Raw genomic sequence first — 26064 nt, 5'->3', positions numbered from 1 at the left:
GGGGATAGTTGTGAATCACAAGAGTGATTTTCTATGTCCACCCCCACCTTTTGGAATTGACGTCTTGGCAAAAGATTGGGCATTTGTGCACTTTTCTAATCAACAATGGTACAATTATCCATCCCATGGCATAAGATTGGGTATTTGTGCATAGCGTTGATTTTTTCCACCCATGGAATTATTCTTGAAAAAGTCCATCTTCTCAACCACACAAAGTAACGACAATACTTACATTGAAAATCACCCAAGCTCTACACACTATTTTGGATTATACCTCATTTTGACAAATCCTTATCCTCTTTTAAAGGCAAGGCGAAATTCTAGGTGTAATTTCTAGAGAAAAAAAACACCAAACGTCATGAAATTCGTACCCAAATAATTATTTAGGTTAGTCTTAGAATGAGTAATTTACTTGGTATTCCTAAATTTTTTTTGAGTATTTTTGGTATGTCATGAAATGCATACCCTATAATTATTGAGATTAGTCTTTGAATTGGTGGAGGTTAGATGCATGAACCTTTTATCAGAATTGTTGTGCACACGTTCAGCGCACACGCTCATTATGCCACTATAAGTACACGTGCGTTTGCATCGAATCAATTCGCAGTGTTCTTGTTAAAGGGGCATTCCTTCCATCGCTTGTTCTATACCGTCCCCTTTTTTCTTAACACTGTCACTGCATTTCCCAGGACATATAACACATTCCTCATTGAAAGCATTCATGCTTTGGATGAGAACCCACCTGCATTTCATTGACCCGAGTATTGGGTTTGCCGCAAAATACTGAAAACGGGGATAAAAACGCAAAAAAAGAAGTAAGAACAAGGATGCATGCATCCACCAGTGTGAAAGATATACAAGTGATGCAAGGGGCTGATACGGGACAGCCTTCTTTTGGCAGGCCAAGGAGGGTGTTGCCCTTGCAGCACCCTGCCCTTGAAGCTGCAGAGCAAGCAAGGGACAGTTTCAAAGGATGGAGCCTCACATGGCCCTCCTCATGGATAGAATGGGTGCAGTTCTTTATCCCTTGTGTGCGTTGGATGCGTACCTATCAATGGAGATCCTACCTCAAAACCGACATTATGGCTGGCCTCACAGTGGGCACCATGATTGTACCCCAGGTTTGCTATCTGCACACTCTCAACAATTAAAGCATTGCAGAATCAAGTTAAAAAGAACACCCACAATCTGGAGAACAACACTGCATCACATCATCACATCACGTATTTAATCATTTAGGGAAAAACAAAGAAATAAGACAATTTCAATCATGACAATGGATTTTGAAGACCACCTTAGAGAAAAAAGAATAAACTTGTTAGCGTTGCAGGTCTGGGTTTCCTAGCTCCGGCATTTTAACCATGAGGGCATAAACCTGTCCCATGAGGGCTTTTTTGTTATCATAGTAAAAGTCTCACCATATAGTGAGATTATGATGTATCCACACAATGATGTGATGCAGAGTGCTTCTTTCTGCTGGAGGAAGGCATGTAGGTCCATTCTGAGCAGCCATGGGCTGACATGGGTACAGATGGATTTACAAGTCAGGTAGCTTGACTAGTCTTTCAATACCTGATCTAAAGTGGGGCTTGATTTCTTGTCTCTCGGAAGAAGGGATTTGGTATAGGTTTGGATTCAAAACATTGTCATTTTGAGCGGCTATATATTTCACCATCTGAATTGAGCTTTCTAGACACAAGCTTTGGACACCAGGGTATCTTATGAGAAGAATATTGTTTGATATGCAATTTGTTGTACTCTCTGTTGTACATGATATAAAGAAAACTATTTACAAGTCAGGTAGCTTGACTAGTCTTTCAATACCTGATCAAGTGACTTTGGTGACTTGGTTCTAACCATTACCTTGTCATTCTCCGAAATGGGAGGAAAATTCCACTTGGTGGCTCTCAAACTTGATCATTCTTTTGTGTTGACTCAAAAGAGGTAACAAAAGTTTTATGGTTCTATAACTAGTGACACTTGTCGTGTCCAAATGTAGCTAAGGTAATAATGGAAACCAAAGGATTTAAATGTGCAACTTGCCAGATGATCAGAGGCTATGAACACTCCTAAACCTAGGATGCTATCAGTCAGGTTCATGCATTGCATTGCCTAGAGTCATCTATGGGCCAAGCTTTCTTGCCTTGTGGTTGCATAGTTTTGTTTTCACATTGCCATATAGAGCCTTTATGATTTTGATACATCTAAAGAAGTTCATGAGCTCTCCTTCAAGAAGGTGCTTTTGTAGGTTAACAATTCTTATTAGATCCAAGTTTCTTCTGAGCTCATGAAGCCTGAAGCATTGACAGTATATTAATTTTCACCATCTAGATCAAAACACCTCTTCAAACCCTCTTTGTCATTGGGGGTTAAATTGCAAGCTATCCAACACGCTTTTCACTTTCGTTTGCTAATATGATACTTTGTCATTTCAGCTTTGTGGAAGGGACTCCAAGCAGGTTTGGACGAGGTGGCTTTTTGAACATAAGCTCACCCTCTTCTCCCTCCTCCACATCACCTTGATCAATGAGAAAGGAGAGTGCCATCTCTCTTGGTTTGACACCCAATAATAGTGTAACACTATCCAATGCATTATTCACAAAAGTTGAGTGCCTTTGTGCATCCAATACTTGCGTAACTTCTGGATCTTCATGCAAACTCTTCAATTGGGCATCTTTCTCATTTGGCTGCCTCTTGAGATTTTCCTTCTTAACATGTATAGCATCAAGGTCATTAGTGTATTGCACCTTCTCTTTATCACGGGACGACTGTCCCTCATTTACATAGTCACCACAGTCTTTCCCTTTACTACGGGACGGCTATCCCTCATGTGCATAATCACTATGGAATGCATGAGATACATTTTCATCAGCATAGTGTTCATCATTTTCATGGGTTCCATGATGTACATCTTCGACAACCTGTCCTCCATGGGCTTGCCTTCTTGAGTATACATTCACTCATTTACTTGTATTGCTTGCCTTCTTGAGTATACATTCACTCATTTACTTGTATGGCTTGCCATAATGTTGAAAAGCAATAACAGTTAGTGTATGCAAGATAGGATCGTCTTTCACACAGAAAGGAGGAAGATCCTAGGCTTTGATACCAATGTAATTGCCACAAAAAGGGTTGAGCACAATCTTGACACACACTTAAACTATTAATACTATTAAACAAGACGAAATTGCACAAAACCAAATGAGATAGCAATGCTGAAATTTAAATAACACTGCAATAGGACCGACCCTGTTAGAATTGTGCATCTCAGTGTTCTGGGGCTTTACCATTTATTTGGGTATTTTATTGTATTTCTCCTATTTATTTGTCCTATGAGTAGTCTAGAGGCAGTCGGCCAGCTCACTCATGCACTATATAAGGAGTTCCCCATTATTCACTCCTTCATTCATTTCCCTTGTACATAGTTCAACATCCAGTTGCTGGCCATTGCCATTGTAAAGCTTTACTGCTGTTATAAAAGGTGATCTTGTCCAACTCTCTCATTCTCCTTTGCACTCTCTCATATGTTTATTGTTTATGCTTCCGCCTGTGCTATCTCCTTCATGGTATCGTACGCTTAGGTCCAGGCTACTCCAAACTTTGCAAATCTGCCCACCTTTCCCTCCTTTTGCTTTGCATTTTTTTCCACATCTTTCCCAGTTGCAAATCGGTGACAACAGTGGCTGCGTTTCCCCAACAGTGCTGTGTTTTCAGGTCCAGCTAGCCGGCTGTTTGTTGCAGGCCAGCTTTGGTGGCTGCGTTTTCTCCTACAGAGGCAATCCGGCTAGTTCACTTGGTTGCGTTTTCTTCTATAGAGGTAAAAGGTGGAGTTGTGGCTGTGTTTTTTGCATCGGCAGCTGTTTTTGGTGAGTTATTTGCATTTGGTGCTACCCGACAAGTGGCCCTACATTGTCTCCTTCCTCCATGTGTCCCTGCCCTTCCGGTAGGAGGTTCTTGGTGGATCTTGGACTGTTTTGCTGCTGTCCCGCCTCTTTCTCTCTACGGTTTGAGAGGGGGCTGATTGTTTTTGGTGCCTCACTTCGTTGGAAGGCACTTGAGAGAAGTGTTTGAGAGCTGAGATTTGTTCTTCGCTGCTGTGGATATGGCTCCCCTCTGTACGAACAAAGATGACAAGTTGAAAGGACCCAACTATGCTCATTGGAAGCTTCAGATGTGGGTTTGGTTCATCCACAAGGGTTTGTGGGACATTTTTCAGGACATTGAAAGGAAGCCCGAGCGTCCTCAAAACTCTAGGAGGTGGACTCAGGATGAGGAGGATGAATTTGCTGTAGAATTACAAGACTGGGAGAATCGAGGCTCGAAGGTGCCTCACTTCGTTGGAAAGCACTTGAGAGAAGTGTTTGAGAGCTGAGATTTGTTCTTTGCTATTGTGGATATGTCTCCCCCCTGTACGAACAAAGATGACAAGTTGAAAGGACCCAACTACGCTCATTGGAAGCTTCAGATGCGGGTCTGGTTCATCCACAAGGGTTTGTGGGACATTGTTCAGGACACTGAAAGGAAGCCCGAGCGTCCTCAAAACTCTAGGAGGTGGACTCAGGATGAGGAGGATGAATTTGCTGTAGAATTACAAGACTGGGAGAATTGGGGCTCGAAAGCGCATTCTGTGCTTGTGTGGACCATCACCGAGGAGGTCTCACTGGCAGTGCAAACTCTCTCCAGTGCTCATCACGTATGGTCAAAGTGCACGAGATTCATCGATGAGGGCAGTTACCTTGCAGGGGCAGCTCTACAACTGTTATTTCCCAAAGGCAATTCCATTTAGTCTTTTTTCATGAAGGCCAAGGTTATCCATGACCAATTACTGGCTATGGGTGCTGCTTTGTCCTCTTCTCAGCTGGCTGCTCTTATACTCATCAAGCTTCCTCCGAACTATGATGTGATTTCTCGATCTTTGCGGTGCCAGGATGTCACGTGCATCTTGCACTTGGATGCCATGTAGACATATTTGTACACAGAAGGTGCATGACCTAGGGTGGAAAACTGGTCCCATGTGAGCCCAGTCCGGGACGAGTTAGCCCCAGTCGTCCGAGGTCAGGTGTGCATTGTTCTGCACATGCGTCCAAGGTCAGGTGTGCATTGTCCTGCACATGAAGCAGTGCCAGTCCGCGCTGTGAGTCTCCCTCTGGAATGATGTCAGTTGCTTTGTTTGGTTTGTGACCAGATGTTAGACGACTGTGTAGAAGTAGGATTTGCAGGTAGGAATGGGGCCAGCCCATAGGGCTGCCCCAAGAACAGTTATATGGGCACGGGGAAGGCTATGGGCCACCCCAAGGGGCCAGGCAGGCCCCAAGACTTGCCGACCAGCCCAAGGAAGGGTTGGGCAGGCTGTCGGCCAGCTTAAGGGGCCTGGCCAGGCAGCCGACAAGGCCTTTGGGCCAGCCCAGCCAAGCGGCCAGGCCAAAGGGCTGCCCAGCAGCCAGTCAGCCAGTGCCCAGGGGCTACCTAGCAGCTTGCACAGGCCTGGATAGCAGCCCACAAGTGGCCAGACAGCCCTAGTGTGACTCACATAAAAAGCCAGCATTTAATGCTAAATAAACAGGTTGTGAAGGGAAATAAAGCCAGCCGACTGGATACAGTAGGGGGTATAAATACCCAAGGCATAAATCAGTTCATTTATCTCATAATTCACAAGGTCCTGCAGCTACTCAAGGGCCAGGACAGCCAAGGGAGAAGCTAACGCAAGGGTGAAGGTTTGAAGGTCAAGGGCAGAGATCTATCTTAGCCAAAACAGGTTCAGTCAGTCTTTTATTTTCAGATTTTGCATCATTCTAATAAAAGCAAATACACCATTCATGGTGGGGGCCCTACAGAGGGTATTCGGGACCCAATACAGTGTCCTTCTCCCTCTCTCTCTCTCTCTCTCTCTCTCTCTATTTTTCTGCACATCTACATTCAGTTTTGTGCATTAATTCCGTCGCGACAAGTGTGCTGATTTTCTGAGCATTGAAGTTACCGATCTCCCCCGAATCTTCCGCATGTTATAGTGGTAGCAGAGCCTACTTCAAGTGTAAAGATTTAGCAAGAAACCAGAAATTTTTTCTTGCTTGTGTGGTTGGTTTTCAGACTCCAGTGGACCACCCCTTTCGGTGTGACTCCTGTCCCTCAAAGGACGGTTGGTTTTCAGCCTTTGGAAGCCTCCGGAAGTCTCCCGCACACATAGTGGATGGTCAGATTGTGCTCCGGAAAGGAGGTGCATTTTCCTGCTATGGCGAGCTTCGACGATGAGAGAGACCAAGAACCTTGGGGCCAAAGTGCACCAGGCAGCCCAGCTAGGGCATTAGGCATGAGTGTTAAAGAGATTTCCAATAGATGATGTGAGCAATTGCAAACAAGAGTACCAAGTTGGAAGAGCAGAAGTCGCAGATACTAGCTTTGGAAGAGCGCACCCGTTCTCCAGCTCCGCGTTTTTCGTCTCCTCCTCCCTCTCCTTCCGTATCCCAAATTCTAGATCCTCTACACACAGGGACCCTCCCAAAGGGTCACGACCGCAGTTGAGTTCGATGCTTGAGTTGTAGATACGTGCATTGGAGATCCGACAACGTGAAGACGAAGCCATGCGACGCGTGGAAAATGAGCGATACCTTGCGGCTTTGGATGCAAGACTAACACCAGCAGCGGCTTCCTCGTATCATTTTCTCAAGAAAATGAATTTCAGTAAGGATAATGGTAAACTCGACCCCACAACTCTTTATTCATGGTTGCATCAATTTGAAGCTTACTTTGCCACAGTTAGAAAGAATGATACTGACAGAGTGATCTTAGCCAGTTGGTACTTGGAAGGTGAGGCCATTCCTCGGTGGACCCAGACATCCACTCGGTTGGGATTTGATGATCTTAGCTCCCTACTTTTGGAGGAGGAGTCCGTTCTTATCTCATAGGGTAAGTTGAAGGCATCAGTCAACAGTTTTGACCAGGCACTTTCCTCAGTTCAAAAGAAAGGTCAGAGTCGTTGCTTCTCTTGTGGAAAAAGAGGCCATTTGTCCAAAGATTGTTTGTCCAAGAAGAAGGACAAGACCAAGGGCAAGGCTTCATCTCAGAGAAAAGGCAAAGACATGACACAGGATAGTGATACAGATTCTAGTACCACTTCTAGGGCTCCCAGGGCGCTTCCAGCTCAGGAGACCCCAGATGGTGTGCTTCTCTAGTACACATGCAGTCTCCCCCCATGTGCTTCTAGCCAGAAGAGGCTTGTGGGCGGGAGAGGGGGCTGATTACAGCTCCACCTACTACTACTGGTGCATGGGGACCCTGATTCGGAGTTCTAAGCATTAGACATATGGCAGGACATGGTTATCTTTGGTGCAGCAGAGATTATGAACTGGATCTGTTCCAAGTTCTGTTAGAAGTCATCTCCTGTCTATATTTATACACCAGGGCCTCTGTGATATGCAGCGGAAATCTTTGTATTGGAAGATCCTGTCACACAAATGCTCACACCGTCTTCTGTATCCTGAGTTTCGTGAGTTTAGCAATCCACTTTAATACTTCAAACTTTAAAGAGATGAGAGAGAGAGATGTGAGAACTGTACACCAGATTGGGTCCCGAATTACCCACTGAAGGGCCCCCTATCCCGATAACGAGATAGTATTTGCTTTATTTCTTTAGAGAGAATGACTGTGGACTGTAGATAAGCCAAACACAAGATCTCGGAGGATCGGAGAGTGGCTGATCTGTACACTGCTGTAGAAACACCTCGATGACCTGATCTCGAGCCTATGCACTCTTCCCAAGGGCATGAGGAAGGGCTGCACACCTGAGGCTGAGAGAAGAAGAAGGTGGACTGTTCTGCACTATGTTAGAATGCTGAAAACACTTATCAATGCTGTGTTACCTTCACCAGATGACGGCTGCATGTATGGATGATGCACAGAAGGCTGGACACTGATGCAAACTGCAGATTCAGGGCTGGAAACTGCTGTAGACTGTTGATTCAGGGCTGGAAACTGCTGTGGACAGAAACGCAGGCCTGTAGGAGTGCTGATGGACTGAAACGCAGCAGTTTTGGGGCTGGTGGACAGAAACTGCAGGGTACTGAGGCTGCTGGACAGAAACGCAGAGGTCTTCTGTTGGTGGACAGAAAAACGCAGGGTACTGCAGGCTGATTTCTGGCGTGGATCTGAGGTAGAGCTGTAGGCTGAATCTGGGACTGTAAGGGACTGAATCAGGGCTGCTTTGGTGCTGAAAACAGGCTGATTGGAGGCTGATAGCAGGCGCCTAGGGCTGTATGAAGCAAGGGGTTCTCAAGGGCTGGAGAAGCAAGCTTATGAGCTCCAAGGGCTGGATTAGTCTAGGGCTGAAGGCAAGAATGCTCCTAGGGCTGAGGAGGAGAGCTCTTAGCACAATGAAGACTGAATGAGAAAATAGGCTCTAGGCAAGCCTATTTATACTAACTGGAGGTTGGTCATTTAATAAAGTTTATATTTATAAATGCCCAATAATGCAAATAATGCTAAATAAATACTAATAAATATGGAAAAAATACCAGATAAATCCCAGTAAATTCCCCAAGGCTTCGGGGATGTTCTAAATGATGCACAGGCATATGAATGCATATTATGCAGGATGCAGAGTGCTTTCTGATGCAAACCCTAAGGCTTCTACTGACTCTACATGCATGAATGATACTCTCCAAGTGGGTTAAGGGACTTGACTGACTGACTGACCCACTAAGGCTGAGGAATGACCTACGTAGCTCGTGCCTGACTTATCCTGGACTGAGGATGTACAATGGGGTCACGGCGTATGACAAATATCATCCTATTGGGTTCTAAAACTGTACAACTGCTGCACTTCTGATGATGAGCCATCTTGTCACCATGCACTGAGTGCAGAGTGCATGTGACATTCCCTCCTGATTAGCTTGGCAGCAGGTTCATGGCTTCGAAGTAGTCCACCAATAACTGGGGGTACTCCAGGAAGAACTCCTCGTCGAGCCATACGGCTTCGTGGGTGCCTCGATCTCGGAATTTCGTATAGAACTGACGAATCCGTCGACCGGAACCATGCTTCCATCGATGAAGAAGGATTTGTTCAGGCTCAATAACTTCTGCCTCGTCTACCACGTCTGGTTGCTGTTCATCTGAAACATCAAACACTTCTGGACCAACATATGGTTTTAGCCAAGAAACATGGAAAACATCATGCATTGTCCAACTGGCAGGCAACTTTAACTTCATTGAGACATCATTTATCTTCTTAACTATTGAAAAAGGGCCAAAACTACGGAATGAAAGCTTGGGACAATGTTTGCCCACTTGTTTCAATCTCTGCTTCATGATACGCAAATAGACCCAATCCCCTTCCTTGAACTGGACATCTCGTCTAGACTTATTTGCGTGTCTGCTATATGCTTCCTGAGCTTTGGTCAAGCGGTCCTTGAGTGACTCAATAATCTCGGAAAATGCTTCTGTGGTTTTATTAGCCTCTAAAGATGGAGACACCATTCTCGTCAAAAGAGAAGAAAAACGGCGACCAAAGGTTGCTTCATATGGAGTCCGTCCGACACTGGATGAATGCGTGTCGTTCAAGATAGCTTGGACCAATGGAAGATAGTGCTCCCATTTGGACTGCTGGTCATGACAATATGACTTGAGGACATCAAAGGCCAACTGGTTATAAATTTCTGTCTGGCCATCTATCTGGGGATGGAATGCACTAGACAACTGCAACTTAGTTCCAAAGTTTTCAAATAATGCCCTCCAGAAATGCGAGGTAAACTTGGAATCTCTATCTGATGTTATGGTGCTAGGCAAACCACAAATTGGATACCAATGCTTGAGAAACAGACGGGCTACATCCTCGGCTGTGGCCGTATGCGTGCATGGGATGAGCATGCAGAACTTACTAAAGCGATCCACAATGGTAAAACACTGAGTGTTACGGGATCCAGTGGATGCTGGTAGAGGCCCTACAAAGTCCATAGATATGTCGATGAAAGGTCCGTCGGGGATAGGCAAAGGTTGAAGTAAACCTGTCTTCTTTGTATGGGGAACCTTGACTTTTTGACAAATCTTACAGGCTTGTACATGTGCATAGACATCACGCCTCATCTTTGGCCAATAAAAGGACTGTTCTAATTTCTCGAGGGTACTGTTGATACCCCTATGTCCTCCAACTAAGGAGTCATGGGCATCGTGGAGAAGAGCGGAATGCTTTTCCCGAGTAACACAGAGACGGTTCTTGTAGAACAACCAACCGTTCTGTACTGAATAGTGGCCAGGCTCAGAAGTGAGGGCCAACTATACTGAGTACCAAACTCAGGGGAGTCGACATATTGGTCTTTCATACTATCCAAGTCCTTCCCCGTGATTTCGAGAATGGTAGCTTCGTGGACTGCCTGGATGCTGGACTTTCGAGAATGGTAACTTCGTGGAATGCCTGGATGCTGGACTTTCGACTGAGAGCTTACCAGGGATGTATTCAATCATACCTCCGAACTGTTGGAAGATTTGACTCCACCTGGCCTGTCGATCACTCCACTGGGCACTTGGCATAGTCTGAAGCCGCTTAAGTGCTTGGTGGTCTGTTTTCACTGTGAAAGCCTGTCCATAAAGAAAAGGCTTCCAATGTTTGAGCGCTGTGATCACACCCAAAAGCTCTTTGTCATATACCGAATAATTCTTTTTGGTGACATCCAACTTTCTGCTGTAATATGCCACGGGTCTATTGTCCTGCTGGAGGACTGCACCTATGGCTACATTGCTGGCATCGGTGATGACCTCGAAAGGTTCGTCCCATGATGCTAACTTTAATACAGGTGCTTTTGAGGCAGCTTTCTGGAGTGCACGAAATGCATCAAGTGCCTTACCTGTAACTGAGACTTTCTGCTTGCGAGTCTGCACCCCCTTGAGCAAGTTGGTAAGAGGTGCTACAAGGTTGGAAAACTGATGGACATGGGTACTATAGGCCTGACAAAGACCTACGAATGAACGGATTTCTTGGGCGGTCTTAGGAATGTCCCAATCTAAGATCTCCTGAACCTTTGATGGGTCCAGTCTAATCCCATCGGAACGGATGATGTAGCCCAAATATTGAACTTCCTTAACACCAAAGATAGACTTTTTGGCGTTTATGTAGAGCTGATTATCTCGCAAAAGTTGCAAGACTTTCTCCACATCTTTCTCATGCTGCTCCGCAGTGGCTGAGAAGACTAGTATGTCATCAAGGAATATGACAACACACTTCCCAATATGGACTGCGAAAATCCTAGACATCATCTTATTGAACGTTGCGGGTGCATTTGTAAGCCCAAAAGGCATGACTACGAACTCATAGTGACCACGCTCTGTCCGAAAAGCTGTTTTTGGAATGTCAGCTTCAAAAATGCGGACCTGATGGTAACCACTCTTGAGGTCGATCTTAGTGAAAAACTTAGCACCGTCTAAACGCTCCAAAATGTACTCCATCCTTGGCATAGGAAACTTATTCTTGATAGTGAGTTTGTTTAATGCCCTATAGTCTACACAAAGGCATGCAGACTTGTCCTTCTTTTGGACAAATAGAATAGGTGCAGCAAATGGGGAGGAAGAAGGCCGAATGAATCCGGCTCGGAGAAGCTCAGATAACTGCTTTTCTAACTTGCCCTCTAAAGTCTTGGAAAGATGATAGGGAAACCTGCTAGGAGGATCTGATCCAGGGACCAAATCAATGTGATGGTCCTCAGGGCGAGAGGGTGGGAGACTGGGCGGGAGATCATCCCTAAGCATAATGTCCTGTGATGTCTGGATAGGAAGTCTGCTAACTGAGGGACTGAAGATGTAACGGATGCTACTAATGAGGAGAGGGGCTGTTTGAGCACGAACATAAAGGAGTGCTCCATCTGCTCCCTTGCGGATAGCTCGTCTGGCCTGGAGATGCGAAATCAATGGGATGCCAAGAATGCTTCTATCCCCATGAATCATGACAGGCTCAGGAAAACCTTTACAAACAGTAAAAGTGTCCTGTCCCCAAACGGGAATAGGCTCATACTGACGGAACCAGTGAATTCCTAAGACCATGTCACACCCCAACAGAGGTGAGACGATGAAATCGCTTTTTCTTCTTTCCTTCGGGCCTCATCCTCTCTCCTTTGTTGTTTCATTTGAAAGAAGAGGAAGATGTAGTCGGGTGCTGCTGGAGGTGGAGAAGGACGTGCTGCTGCTGCCTCCAAGAGTTGGAGACGCTCCATGAGCAGCTGGTTCTGAGCTCTAAGAAGAGCTATGGTGTCTGGTGTAAGCGGAAGAACATGGTCTCCTTCGGGGGAGACGTCTTCCGGCTGATGAGTACTCTCTTCTGTAGACATGATGCTGAAAACGGTGGTCATGCCGGAACGCAATCTAACCATCAAAGGATGCCCCCACGCTAGGATACGGTGTGTGTGGACAATCTGAATCTGATACCAATGTGATATGCAGCGAAAATCTTTGTATTGGAAGATCCTATCACACAAATGCTCACACCGTCTTCTGTATCCTAAGTTTCGTGAGTTTAGCAATCCACTTTAATACTTCAAACTTTAAAGAGATGAGAGAGAGATATATGAGAACTGTACACCAGATTGGGTCCCAAATTACCCACTGAAGGGCCCCCTATCCCGATAACGAGATAGTATTTGCTTTATTACCTTAGAGAGAATGACTATGGACTGTAGATAAGCCAAACGCAAGATCTCGGAGGATTGGAGGCTTGGCTGAACTGTACATGGCTGTAGAAACACCTCGATGAACTGATCTCGCGCCTATGCACTCTTCCCAAGGGCATGAGGAAGGGCTGCACACCTGAGGCTGAGAAAAGAAGGCAGTGGACTGTTCTAAGCTATGTTTGAATGCTGTAAATGCTTATGAATGATATGTTACCTTCACCAGATGATTGGGGCACATGTGGATGATGCACTGAATGCTGGATACTGATGTAGACTGATGAATCAGGGCTGAAACTGCTGAAAATCTGCAAACGTAGGTCTGTAGGGATGAAGACTGGTGTAGGACTGATGCTGGACTGAAACGCAGACTATAGGGCTGCTGTGGGATTGTAAACGCAGGGCTGTAGAGGACTGAACTGCAGGCGGCTGTGTTCTATGCAGAAAAACGCAGATGTGTTTGCTGGTTTGGGCCTGTGGTTGTACTAGATGGCTGCGCCTATGGCTGTAGGGACTACTAAACTGCTGCGTTGGAGAACCAGGGTTGGCTGAAGCAAAACGCAAGTACTCCAAGGGCTGGATGAGACTAGTCTAGGGCTGAAGGCAAGGGTACTCCTAGGGCTGAGGAGGAATGCTCTTAGCATAGTGAAGACTGAATGGGAAACTAAGCCTTATGCAAGCCTATTTATATTGGATAGGGATTGGTCAAGTTGGCTGGTCATAATTTAATAAACTTTATGTTTATAAATGACAATAAATGCTAAATAAATACCATAAAATATGGAAAAAATACCAGATAAATCCTAGTAAATTCCCTAAGGCTTTTGGGATGTTCTAAATGATGCACAGGCATATGAATGCATATTATGCAGGATGCAGAGTGCTTTCAGATGCAAACCCTAAGGCTTCTACTGACTCTACATGCATGACTGATTCTCTCCAAGTGGGTTAAGGGACTTGACTGACTAACTAACCCGCTAAGGCTGAGGAATGACCTACTTAGCTCGTGCCTGACTTCTCTTGTTTTGAGGATGTACAATGGGGTCACGACATATGACCAATATCATCCTACTGGGTTCTAATAATGTACAAATGTTGCACTGTTGATGATGAGCCATCTTGTCACCATGCACTGAGTGCCGAGTGCATGTGACACCTTGGGAGTCCTTTTCCGCTGCTCTCTTGGATATGTACCTGTTGAAAATGCTTTAGAGCATTTCTATCGCCAACAATTTGATCAAAAGCTGATTTCTTCTCTCAAAATCAGAAAATTCAGCAGTAAGAGCTTCTACAAATTCTCCACCCGCTCTACATCCGTGTGCTTGACCATTAAGGTCTTCTATGACTCGGCCCAGCACACACATGCTTGTGTATGGATGGCAATGAAGCATAGCTGCTTGTGGCAAGACAATGGGGATTAAAGAGTAAGATTCTTCAAGACAAAAGCTATGAAATCAACCGCGACTTCGATTTTCATTGCATAGATGTCATTGGAAATCTAGCATGTGATCCCCATGAAGCTTGTATCTTGAGAAATCCTTGATAATACAATCATATTACAAGGGGGGTCTGAAGGAGATAGACAGGCAGAAGCATAAACAGTAAACATATGAGAGAGTGCAAAGGAGAATGAGAGAGTTGGACAAGATCACCTTTTATAACAGTAGTAAAGCTTTACAATGGCAATGGCCATTGTAACTACTAACCAGCAACTGGATGTTGAACTATGTGCAAGGGAAATGGATGAAGGAGTAAATAATGGGGAACTCCTTATATAGTGCATGAGTGAGCTGGCTGACTGCCTCTAGGGCTGGCCGACTGCTCACAGGACAAATAAATAGGAGAAATACAATAAAATACCCAAATAAATGGTAAAGCCCCAGAACACTGAGATGCACAATTCTAACACCCCCTCTGCAGCTCATAGTGTGTAAGAGTCGGAAGAAGATAAGTTGATGAAGATGCAACCATGGACCCTCCAGCACCGCGACTACTAGAATCACCTCGGAGAGAGCACCCACCAACCTGTTTCCTCGAAACAAGATGCCACCACAAACAGCAAGGAACTTTGTTTGGCCACGAATTCCTACACAAGTGTGTAGTGAACTCCAATAATAGATGATGAGCTGCTGAACACACTGCGCCCATAATCCCCAATAGTGGCAGAACACATCACGTCCCAAGAGCCTCGAACAATGAACTTGTCAGAATATGCAGCGGAAATGATAACCAAACTTGGGTAGACAAGAGCAAGTAGACTGCAGAAAATAAATAGCACAAGAAACACAGAGAGATAGGTGTGTAAACTCTTCTCTATACACAAGATCCCGAGAAAACTGAATGAATGAGTGGTGGGGGCAAGGGGCCTATATATACATCCCTCGGAGAGCAGTCGGCCAGCATAAAAGGTGCCCACGCGACTGCTGAAAATGGTCCCACGACTGCATAAATGCAGTCGGCCAGCAGATAAGTGCCCACGACTGAGCAAGTGCAGTCGGCCAGCAGTCCAGTAGCCCACGACTGAGAAACATGCAGTCGGCCAGCACTGGAGTGCTCCTGGCATCCTCTGGCAACCCTCCCCACCACTAGGAAAAATGGGAAAAAATAGGAAAAAATACGGGGAGTGTGGAAAAATGATAAAACACCTTATACAGGGCGGGCACACCCACAACAGAGGCCCTGGTGTATAAATATAGACAGGAGATGACTTCTAACACCCCCTCTCAGCTCCTGGCTGTGAAACCAACCCAAGGGAGCTGGAGTGCCGCCTGAGCGTAGCCTGAGGTAGAGACTTCGTGAAGTGGTCCGCCGCATTGTCCTCCGTCGAACAATAAAGTAGCAAGATGTCACCAGCCAAGATCTTCTCACGTACAAAGTGATACTGTATCTCTATATGCTTGGTCCGGGCATGGAAAACCGGGTTCCGAGCAATAGCTATACAACTCTGGTTATCGCACTGGATGACTGTGGGCTCCCTCTGTGGAAACCCAATCTCGCCTAGCAGCCTCCGCAGCCATACAACCTCACAAGCAACACCACAAGCAGCCCGATACTCTGCCTTTGTCGAAGAAAGGGCAATAGTTGGCTGCCTCTTGCTGCTCCAAGAAACTGCTCCTGAGCCGAGGGTAAAACTGTATCCTGAAGTAGATCTCCTCGTGTCTGGATCTCCTCCCCAATCTGAGTCACTCCATCCTTGGAGCTTCACTCCATTCCCTCCTGTGTAAAAGAGTCCCAGATCCTTCGTACTCTGCAGATACCGCAAGATCCGCAATCCTGCGTCCCAATGAGTCTTCAATGGCGTCTGCATAAAAGAGCTCAACAGCCCCACGGAGAAGCTCAAGTCCAATCTGGTGTTCAGCAACCAGATCAATGAACCAACCAACTTCCGGTACTGCGAGGCATCAACTAGCTCACAAGGATCTGTAACGGTTAACTTTGTGTTCGGGTCCATCGGCGAAGTAATAGGCTTGCAGTTCTCCATCCCAAAGGCCTCAAGCAACTCATGAACATACCGCTGCTGAGAGACGAAAAACCCCCTCTGGGTCTGCCAGATCTCCAATCCCAAAAAGAAGTGGAGTAAGCCTAAGTCAGTCATCTCAAACTCTTTTGACAAGGCAGCCTTCGTCACTCCAATGTGCTCCACATGACCGCCGGTGAGAATGAGATCATCCACATAAAGGATGATAAGCGTGACCATGCCGCGTTCCCGAAAGAGATACAGGTTCGGATCTGCAACCGATCTTTGAAATCCAGTCCGAATAAAGAAGGAATCAATCTTCTGATTCCAAGCCCTGGGAGCCTGCTTAAGACCATACAAGGCCTTACGTAACTTGTAAACCATCCCTTCCGATCCTGGAACAATAAAGCCTGGAGACTGCTCAACGTACACCTCCTCCTGCAGGTCACCATTAAGGAACGCAGATTTTACATCCATTTGATACACAGGCCACCTCTGAGAAGAAGCAAGGGCAAGAACGGTCCGAATCGTGGACATCCGCGCTGTCGGTGCAAAGGTATCCTCGTAGTCGATGCCTGGCCGCTGAGCATAACCTTTAGCCACAAGTCTAGCTTTGTGTTTGTCCACCGACCCATCAGACGCGTATTTGGTCTTAAAGACCCATTTGACACCAATGACTGACCGCTTCGACGGCCTCAGTACCAACTCCCAAGTGTTGTTCTTCTCGATGGCATCAAGTTCCACCTGCATGGCTTTCCTCCAAGTATCCTGTGAAAGGGCTTCCTTTACGGAAGTGGGCTCTTTATCCCGCATGATACGAGACATCAAAGCATAGTTCACCTGAAGAAGCTCCGCCGTGTTTCTTTTATCTCGGACTCGATGTGATCTTCGAGGGCCGTCCTCTGTGGTCCACTCGGAGGGTAGCTCCGTGACACCTGACTCCCGAAGGGTGTCTAACAACCACCTAGGTACTCGAACAGATCGTGGAGCCTCCTGTGGTCGCGGGGGCTCAATTCCAGCTGCGGGCTCAACCTCCTGTGATGAGTGAGGTGACTGAGGTGGATCAACTGGAATGTAAGATTGGGAATCATCATCAGACTCCTTTGGATCTCCAAGAAGTGGCGGCTCCTCGACAGTGGATGCTAGAACATGCTCGTCAAAGACCACATCCCGGCTGACCACAATCTCGTTCCTCTCTGGGTCATACAACCTGTATCCCTTGGAAAGAGAGTTATACCCCATAAATACCAGCTTGCGGGACTTGGAGTCAAGCTTCTCCCGCTGCTTCTTCGGAATATGTACATACGCGTCACTCCCAAAGACACGGAAGTGCGAGACATCGGGTTTCCTGCCAAAGTATGCCTCAAATGGAGTCATATGGGGTACAAAAGTCGTCGGAGAGCAGTTAATGGTATGGACAGCCGTTACCACAGCCTCACCCCAAAGTGGACGAGGAAGATCACGATGCTCCAGCATGGTCCTCGCCATCTCCACCACAGTCCTGTTCTTACGTTCAACAACTCCATTCTTCGAAGGCGATCCGGTATTGGCCAATTCCCTTTTGATGCCATGATCTGATAAAATCTGAAAAATACAGTCGAGGAGAATTCACCTCCTTTGTCAGCCCTAAGAGTCTTGACCTGAAATTTAGACTCTTTCTCCACCATCACGTGCCAATCCTTGAACCGAGCAAAAGCCTGGTCCTTCTGGGAAAGAAAGTAGACCCACGTGAATCTCATACAATCATCAACAAGCAGCATGAAATAGAGAGATCCTCCCAAAGATGGTATCTGCTGAGGTCCACACAAGTCAGTGTGAATCAACTCCAATGGTTTCGAAGCCCGCCTGGAAGCCTGCTTCGGAAAGGATTCCCTGTGCTGCTTACCACATATGCAAGAACTACAACGTCCTTGCCTACTACCAACATCTGGCAAGCCAACCACCATCTAGTCCCGGAAGGCGCGCCTCAAAGCATCCACATTTAAGTGGCCAAAACGAAAGTGCCACAAATCTCCGACCTGAGAACCTGTCAATGAGGAGAGTGCAGAGAGCTTGTAGATGCCATTCTCCACACCGCCTTCCCAAACAACTTTGCCAGTCTCACGGTCCCTTAGAGCAACTGAATGCTCCTCAAATTCCACCCGAAAGCCAGTCTTGCATACCTCATGCACTGACAGAAGATGAAAACCCAGAGCAGGGACATAGAGAACACGAGAAGCATCCTTGCCCCCCATTGCCGTCGGGAATAATCTCCATCCGGCCCTCACTATGTATCGGAATAGTGGAGTTATCGCCAATAAAGATACGACCTGACTGCCGTTTCAGATCCAGAAAGAAGTCACGGGATGGAGTCATGTGCCTGGAAGCACCACTGTCGAGAATCCATTCCCGGGTATCCTTCGCAGCAACTGCCTCCTCGCTCGAAGATGATGAAGCATCGGAGTCCACCATCTCTAAGTGCACAAATGCCGGAGTCTTCGCATCTAAGGCTGAGGAATCAGCACTCTTCCCTGTCCGCTTAGGGCACTTCCTCCAATAGTGGCCTTTCTCGCCACAATCATTACAAGATCTTTCGACCTTCAGCTTCTCTCGTTCTGGATCAGGCTTCTTCTCAGAAGACTTCTCCGGTGAAGCCTTCCCTTTGCCCTTGTTGTTATTCCGGCCTTTCGACCGTTGGCCAGTTAAGGCCTCCGAACCTCAGCCGTGAGGAGGGTTTGTGAAACGTTCCTCCTAGTCCAAGACCATTGGCACAAGCTCCTCCCAAGTAATGGTGTTGAGCCTGCCACTCGTGATCAACGAGGAATAGAAAGCAGAATACTGACCAGGCAAGTGGGAAAGCAAAGTGATGGCCATATCTTCAGATGATATCTCTTTCCCAGCTTGTAGGACTTCCTGCTGAAGGGCCTGCAGCTTGTTGATGTGTTCCCGCATCGTCAAAGACTTTGCAAGGTTCATAACCCGCACCTGCACTTCCAAGGAGATCCGTTTCATGGGGGATACCTTGTTATACAAAGAAGCCAAGTGCTCCCATATGCCTCTCGCCAGCGTCATGTGCTTCACAAGATTGATCACTTGTGGTGTGCAATTGAGGAAAATAAAGGACCGGATCCTGGCGTTGACACGGTCCCACATGTGTGCCTGTGCCTCTCGGTCCTTCCTCGTCGACAGTAACTCCCCTTCCTCAGCTTCCGGCCGTGGCACCCCAATGATGATAAAATCAGCAAGGTCATATGACTCCAGCACCGACTCCATCATGACCTTCGAGATGTCGTAATTGGACCCATTCAACTGACGATCCACTGGGAACGTGGGGAGAGTAGGAATCTTCATGTGCTTCTCAGCCATCTCTAGTAAATCTGCCATCACGGAGAGTAACCTGAAAGGGTGGGTGGTTGGGGGGAAAAAAAAAAATCTAAAACCTGCAAGTGGCTGTCCAGCACCTTAGCCCACCTTCCTCTTGCACCTTCTCTTCCCGTTCAGCCCAAAAACAGTCCACCAATCAGCAGCCTAACGCTCCCCTTCTTGCTCAGAAAAACGCCCAAGATCTGTCTAGAGCCTAGGGCTCTCATACCATGTCAAAATATGCAGCGGAAATGATAACCAAACTTGGGTAGACAAGAGCAAGTAGACTGCAGAAAATAAACAGCACAAGAAACACAAAGAGATAGGTGTGCTAACTCTTCTCTATACACAAGATCCCAAGAAAACTGAATGAATGAGTGGTGGGGGCAAGGGGCCTATATATACATCCCTGGGAGAGCAGTCGGCCAACATAAAAGGTGCCCACGACTGCTGAAAATGGTCCTACGACTGCATTTATGCAGTCGGCCAGCAGATAAGTGCCCACGACTAAGCAAGTGCAGTCGGCCAGCAGTCCAGTAGCCCACGACTGAGAAACATGCAGTCGGCCAGCACTGGAGTGCTCCTGGCATCCTCTGGCAACCCTCCCCACCACTAGGAAAAATGGGAAAAAATAGGGAAAAATATGGGGAGTGTGGAAAAATGATAAAACACCTTATACAGGGCGGGCACACCCACAACAGAGGCTGTCACATGCACTCTGCACTCAGTGCATGGTGACAAGATGGCTCATCATCAGAAGTGCAGCAGTAGTATAGTTTTAGAACCCAATAGGATGATATTTGTCGTATGCCGTGACCCCATTGTACATCCTCAGTCCAGGATAAGTCAGGCACGAGCTACGTAGGTCATTCCTCAGCCTTAGTGGGTCAATCAGTCAGTCAAGTCCCTTAACCCACTTGAAGAGAATCATTCATGCATGTAGAGTCAGTAGAAGCCTTAGGGTTTGCATCAGAAAGCACTCTGCATCGTGCATAATATGCATTCATATGCCTGTGCATCATTTAGAACATCCCCGAAGCCTTGGGGAATTTACTGGGATTTATCTAGTATTTTTTCCATATTTATTAGTATTTATTTAGCATTATTTGCATTATTGGGCATTTATAAATATAAACTTTATTAAATGACCAACCTCCAGTTAGTATAAATAGGCTTGCCTAGAGCCTATTTTCTCATTCAGTCTTCATTGTGCTAAGAGCTCTCCTCCTCAGCCCTAGGAGCATTCTTGCCTTCAGCCCTAGACTAATCCAGCCCTTGGAGCTCATAAGCTTGCTTCTCCAGCCCTTGAGAACCCCTTGCTTCATACAGCCCTAGGCGCCTGCTATTAGCCTCCAATCAGCCTGTTTTCAGCACCAAAGCAGCCCTGATTCAGTCCCTTACAGTCCCAGATTCAGCCTACAGCTCTACCTCAGATCCACGCCAGAAATCAGCCTGCAGTACCCTGCATTTTTCTGTCCACCAGCAGAAGACCTCTGCGTTTCTGTCCAGCAGCCTCAGTACCCTGCAGTTTCTGTCCAGCAGCCCCAAAACAGCTGCGTTTCAGTCCATCAGCACTCCTACAGGCCTACGTTTCTGTCCACAGCAGTTTCCAGCCCTGAATCAACAATCTACAGCAGTTTCCAGCCCTGAATCTGCAGTTTGCATCAGTGTCCAGCCTTCTGTGCATCATCCATACATGCAGCAGTCATCTGGTGAAGGTAACACAGCATTCATAAGTGTTTTCAGCATTCTAACATAGTGTAGAACAGTCCACCTTCTTCTTCTCTCAGCCTCAGGTGTGCAGCCCTTCCTCATGCCCTTGGGAAGAGTGCATAGGCTCGAGATCAGATCATCGAGGTGTTTCTATAGCAGTGTACAGATCAGCCACTCTCCGATCCTCCGAGATCTTGCGTTTGGCTTATCTACAGTCCACAGTCATTCTCTCTAAAGAAATAAAGCAAATACTATCTCGTTATCGGGATAGGGGGCCCTTCAGTGGGTAATTCGGGACCCAATCTGGTGTACAGTTCTCATATCTCTCTCTCTCATCTCTTTAAAGTTTGAAGTATTAAAGTGGATTGCTAAACTCACGAAACTCAGGATACAGAAGACGGTGTGAGCATTTGTGTGACAAGATCTTCCAATACAAAGACTTCCGCTGCATATCACATTGGTATCAGATTCAGATTGTCCACACACACCGTATCCTAGCGAGATTTCATGGTCTCCCCTCTGTTAGGGTGTGACATGATCTTAGGAATTCAGTGGTTCCGTCAGTATGAGCCTATTCCAAATTGGGGGCAGGACACTTTTACTATTTGTAAAGGTTTTCCTGAGCCTGTCATGATTCGGGGGGATAGAAGCATTCTTGGCATCCCATTGATTTCACATCTCCAGGCCAGACGAGCTATCCGCAAGGGAGCAGAAGGAGCACTCCTTTATGTTCGTGCTCAAACAGCCCCTCCCTCATTAGTAGCATCCATTACATCTTCAGTCCCTCAGTTAGCAGACCTGCTATCCAGACACCAGGACATTATGCTTAGGGACGATCTCCCACCCAGTCTCCCACCCTCTCGCCCTGAGAACCATCACATTGATTTGGTCCCTGGATCAGATCCTCCTAGCAGGTTTCCCTATCGTCTTTCCAAGACTTTAGAGGGCGAGTTGGAAAAGCAGTTATCTGAGCTTCTCCGAGCCGGATTCATTCGGCCTTCTTCCTCCCCATTTGCTGCACCTATCCTATTTGTCCAAAAGAAGGACAAGTCTGCACGCCTTTGTGTAGACTACAGGGCATTAAACAAACTCACTATCAGGAATAAGTTTCCTATGCCCAAGATAGAGTACATTTTGGAGCGTTTAGACGGTGCTAAGTTTTTCACTAAGATCGACCTCAAGAGTGGTTACCATCAGGTCCGCATTTTTGAAGCTGACATTCCAAAAACAGCTTTTCGGACAGAGCGTGGTCACTACGAGTTCGTAGTCATGCCTTTTGGGCTTACAAATGCACCCGCAACGTTCAATAAGATGATGTCTAGGACTTTCGCAGTCCATATTGGGAAGTGTGTTGTCATATTCCTTGATGACATACTAGTCTTCTCAGCCACTGCGGAGCAGCATGAGAAAGATGTGGAGAAAGTCTTGCAACTTTTGCGAGATAATCAGCTCTACATAAACGCCAAAAAGTCTATCTTTGGTGTTAAGGAAGTTCAATATTTGGGCTACATCATCGGTTCCGATGGGATTAGACTGGACCCATCAAAGGTTCAGGAGATCTTAGATTGGGACATTCCTAAGACTGCCCAAGAAATCCGTTCATTCGTAGGTCTTTGTGAGGCCTATAGTACCCATGTCCATCAGTTTTCCAACCTTGCAGCACCTCTTACCAACTTGCTCAAGGGGGTGCAGACTCGCAAGCAGAAAGTCTCAGTTACAGGTAAGGCACTTGATGCATTTCGTGCACTCCAGAAAGCTGCCTCAAAAGCACCTGTATTAAAGTTAGCATCATGGGACGAACCTTTCGAGGTCATCACCGATGCCAGCAATGTAGCCATAGGTGCAGTCCTCCAGCAGGACAATAGACCCGTGGCATATTACAGCAGAAAGTTGGGTGTCGCCAAAAAGAATTATTCGGTATATGACAAAGAGCTTTTGGGTGTGATCACAGCGCTCAAGCATTGGAAGCCTTTTCTTTATGGACAGGCTTTCACAGTGAAAACAGACCACCAAGCACTTAAGTGGCTTCAGACTATGCCAAGTGCCCAGTGGAGTGATCGACAGGCCAGGTGGAGTCAAATCTTCCAACAGTTTGGAGGTATGATTGAATACATCCCTGGTAAGCATAACCCAGTAGCAGATGCTCTTAGTCGAAAGTCCAGCATCCAAGCAGTCCAAGAATCTACCATTCTCGAAATCACGGGGAAGGACTTAGATAGTATGAAATACCAATATGTCGACTCCCCTGAGTTTGATACTCAGTACAGTTTGGCCCTCAATTCTGAGCCTGGCCACTATTCAGTACAGAACGGTTGGTTGTTCTACAAGAACTGTCTGTGTGTTACTCGGGAGAAGCGTTCCGCTCTTCTCCACGATGCCCATGACTCCTTAGTTGGAGGACATAGGGGTATCAACAGTACCCTTGAGAAATTAGAACAGTCCTTTTATTGGCCAAAGATGAGGCGTGATGTCTACGCACATGTACAAGCCTGTAAGATCTGTCCAAAAGTCAAGGTTCCCCATACTAAGAAGGCAGGTTTACTCAACCTTTGCCTATTTCCGACGGACCTTTCATCGACATATCTATGGACTTTGTAGGGCCTCTACGGGCATCCACGGGATCCCGTAACACTCAATGTTTTACTATTGTGGATCCCTTAACCCACTTGGAGAGAATCAGTCATGCATGTAGAGTCAGTAGAAGCCTTAGGGTTTGCATCAGAACGCACTTTGTATCCTGCATAATATGCATTCATATGCCTGTGCATCATTTAGAACATCCCAGAAGCCTTAGGGAATTTACTAGGATTTATCTGGTAGTTTTCCCATATTTTATGGTACTTATTTAGCATTTATTGTCATTTATAAACATAAAGTTTATTAAATTATGACTAGCCAACTTGACCAATCCCTATCTAGTATAAATAGGCTTGCATAGGGCTTAGTTTCCCATTCAGTCTTCAGTGTGCTAAGAGCTTTCCTCCTCAGCCCTAGGAGTACCCTTGCCTTCAGCCCTAGACTAGTTCATCCAGCCCTTGGAGTACTTGCGTTTTGCATCAGCCAACCCTGGTTCTCCAACGCAGCAGTTCAGCAGTCCCTACAGCCATAGGCGCAGCCATCCAGTACAGCCACAGGCCCAAATCAGCAAACACATCTGCGTTTTTCTGCATAGATCACAGCCACCTGCAGATCAGTCCTCTACAGCCCTGCGTTTACAGTCCTGCAGCAGCCCTACAGTCTGCGTTTTAGTCCAGCATCAGTCCTACACCAGTCTTCAGCCCTACAAACCTGCATTTGCAGATTTCCAGCAGTTTCAGCCCTGATTCATGAGTCTACATCAGTATCTAGCATTCAGTGCATCATCCACATGTGCCCCAGCCATCTGGTGAAGGTAACATATCATTCATAAGCATTTACAGCATTGTAACATAGCTTAGAACAGTCCACTGCCTTCTTTTCTCAGCCTTAGGTGTGCAGCCCTTCCTCATACCCTTGGGAAGAGTGCATAGGCTCGAGATTAGTTCATCGAGGTGTTTCTACAGCCATGTACAGTTCAGCCAAGCCTCCGATCCTCCGAGATCTTGCGTTTGGCTTATCTACAGTCCACAGTCATTCTCTCTAAAGTAATAAAGCAAATACTATCTCATTATCGGGATAGGGGGCCCTTCAGTGGGTAATTTGGGACCCAATCTGGTGTACAGTTCTCATATATCTCTCTCTCATCTCTTTAAATTTTGAAGTATTAAAGTGGATTGCTAAGAGAGGATAAGTCTTTCCATTCATATAATGGGTAGCCATTGGGCCACCTCAACAAGAGCCACACCTCTGCCATAAGTGGAGAGGGTGTCCAATAAGTTGTCTATACTCTCTTTTATTTAAACGAGTGCCTGATTTATGAGAGTTTGGCCGGCCGACATCCAATAAGTGCCCAAACTCACTAATAACTTGTCCGCCTTGTCTTTAATGAAGTGTGGATGCCCAAACTAACTTATAAGTTGTCCGGTCGTACATTAATGAAGTGTGGAACGGTAAAGCAGCACAATGAGCTAAAACATGGATAAGGTTAAACAAAGAGTTTAGAGTCACACCTACCACCTGTCTACAATCCACAAGCGAGGTCAGAATATAGATTCATGCCTACGGTTCACGAGAGGGCGTCCCCTGTCCGTAAACTAGTGACACGGATCTTGTAGGCAGGAAAACATTTCACATGAAAATAGTTCCAAGCATGCAAGTATGGCATGCATAAGAATGTATTGGTGGATCTCCCTTTTATTTAGCTTGTAGCAGGCGGTCATTCCAGGCGTAGACATTACGTTCCCAGGCCAACCGAAATATCGTAATGTGCATATGGACGTGGACTAAAATCCCTAGCCACTCATATCTAGCCTACTGGCCCTTGGTGTAGACATCAATACCCTACCATGAGGCGCTAGTCCACATGCCCCTTGGCGTAGACATTAGTTCCTTGCTCACGAGGTGTCATGTCCACACTATGGAGCCCATCCATAGGTCCAGAAGTGTAGAGAATGCCCAATTGGTGACAGTTGTGAAGACCCTTTTGTGAGGGCAAAAGGGCGGAAGGACCAGATATACGAGAGATCAGAGTAAAACCACACAACATGAAATATGTGAGTGAATATATATAAAAAGGTGAGTCCAGATATGTACAAAAGCTCTCATATGAGAGGTGACTCTGAGCAAAAAGAAGACCAGTGCAGAAGCAGAGGATGTCGGAGCTGAAGCATGGTCGATGACGAAGGCTCGTGTCGATGTGAGGCAAAGCACTCCGAGGTGATAGTGGCAGTGGAAAAAAGGTAACGTTGATACGAGGATGGTGGTGTAGTCTCTGATGACACGGGTGCTGTGTACTTGAAGCTGAGAGGGCTGCCGTCCCGAGTGCTGCAAGCT

General features: G+C 46.4%; 1 protein-coding gene across 1 annotated transcript in view; it reads left to right on the top strand.

The window, feature by feature from the left end:
- Positions 1-468: 468 nt before the first annotated feature.
- The window catches only part of LOC147640456 (sulfate transporter 4.1, chloroplastic-like), a 186622-nt gene continuing 161026 nt past the window's right edge, over positions 469-26064 (top strand). The window contains exon 1 of the mRNA XM_086825348.1: positions 469-1121. Within this exon, the coding sequence (XP_086681474.1) occupies positions 828-1121 (294 nt within the window). The 5' untranslated portion in view covers positions 469-827. The remainder of the gene's footprint in view (positions 1122-26064) is intronic.

This window comes from Cibotium barometz, chromosome 3 (genome assembly GCF_041138505.1).
Source record: "Cibotium barometz isolate CiBa-2024 chromosome 3, ASM4113850v1, whole genome shotgun sequence".
Classification (NCBI taxonomy): Eukaryota; Viridiplantae; Streptophyta; class Polypodiopsida; order Cyatheales; family Cibotiaceae; genus Cibotium; species Cibotium barometz.
Note: the sequence above shows the minus strand (reverse complement) of the source record. Positions and strands in the feature narration are given on the sequence as shown.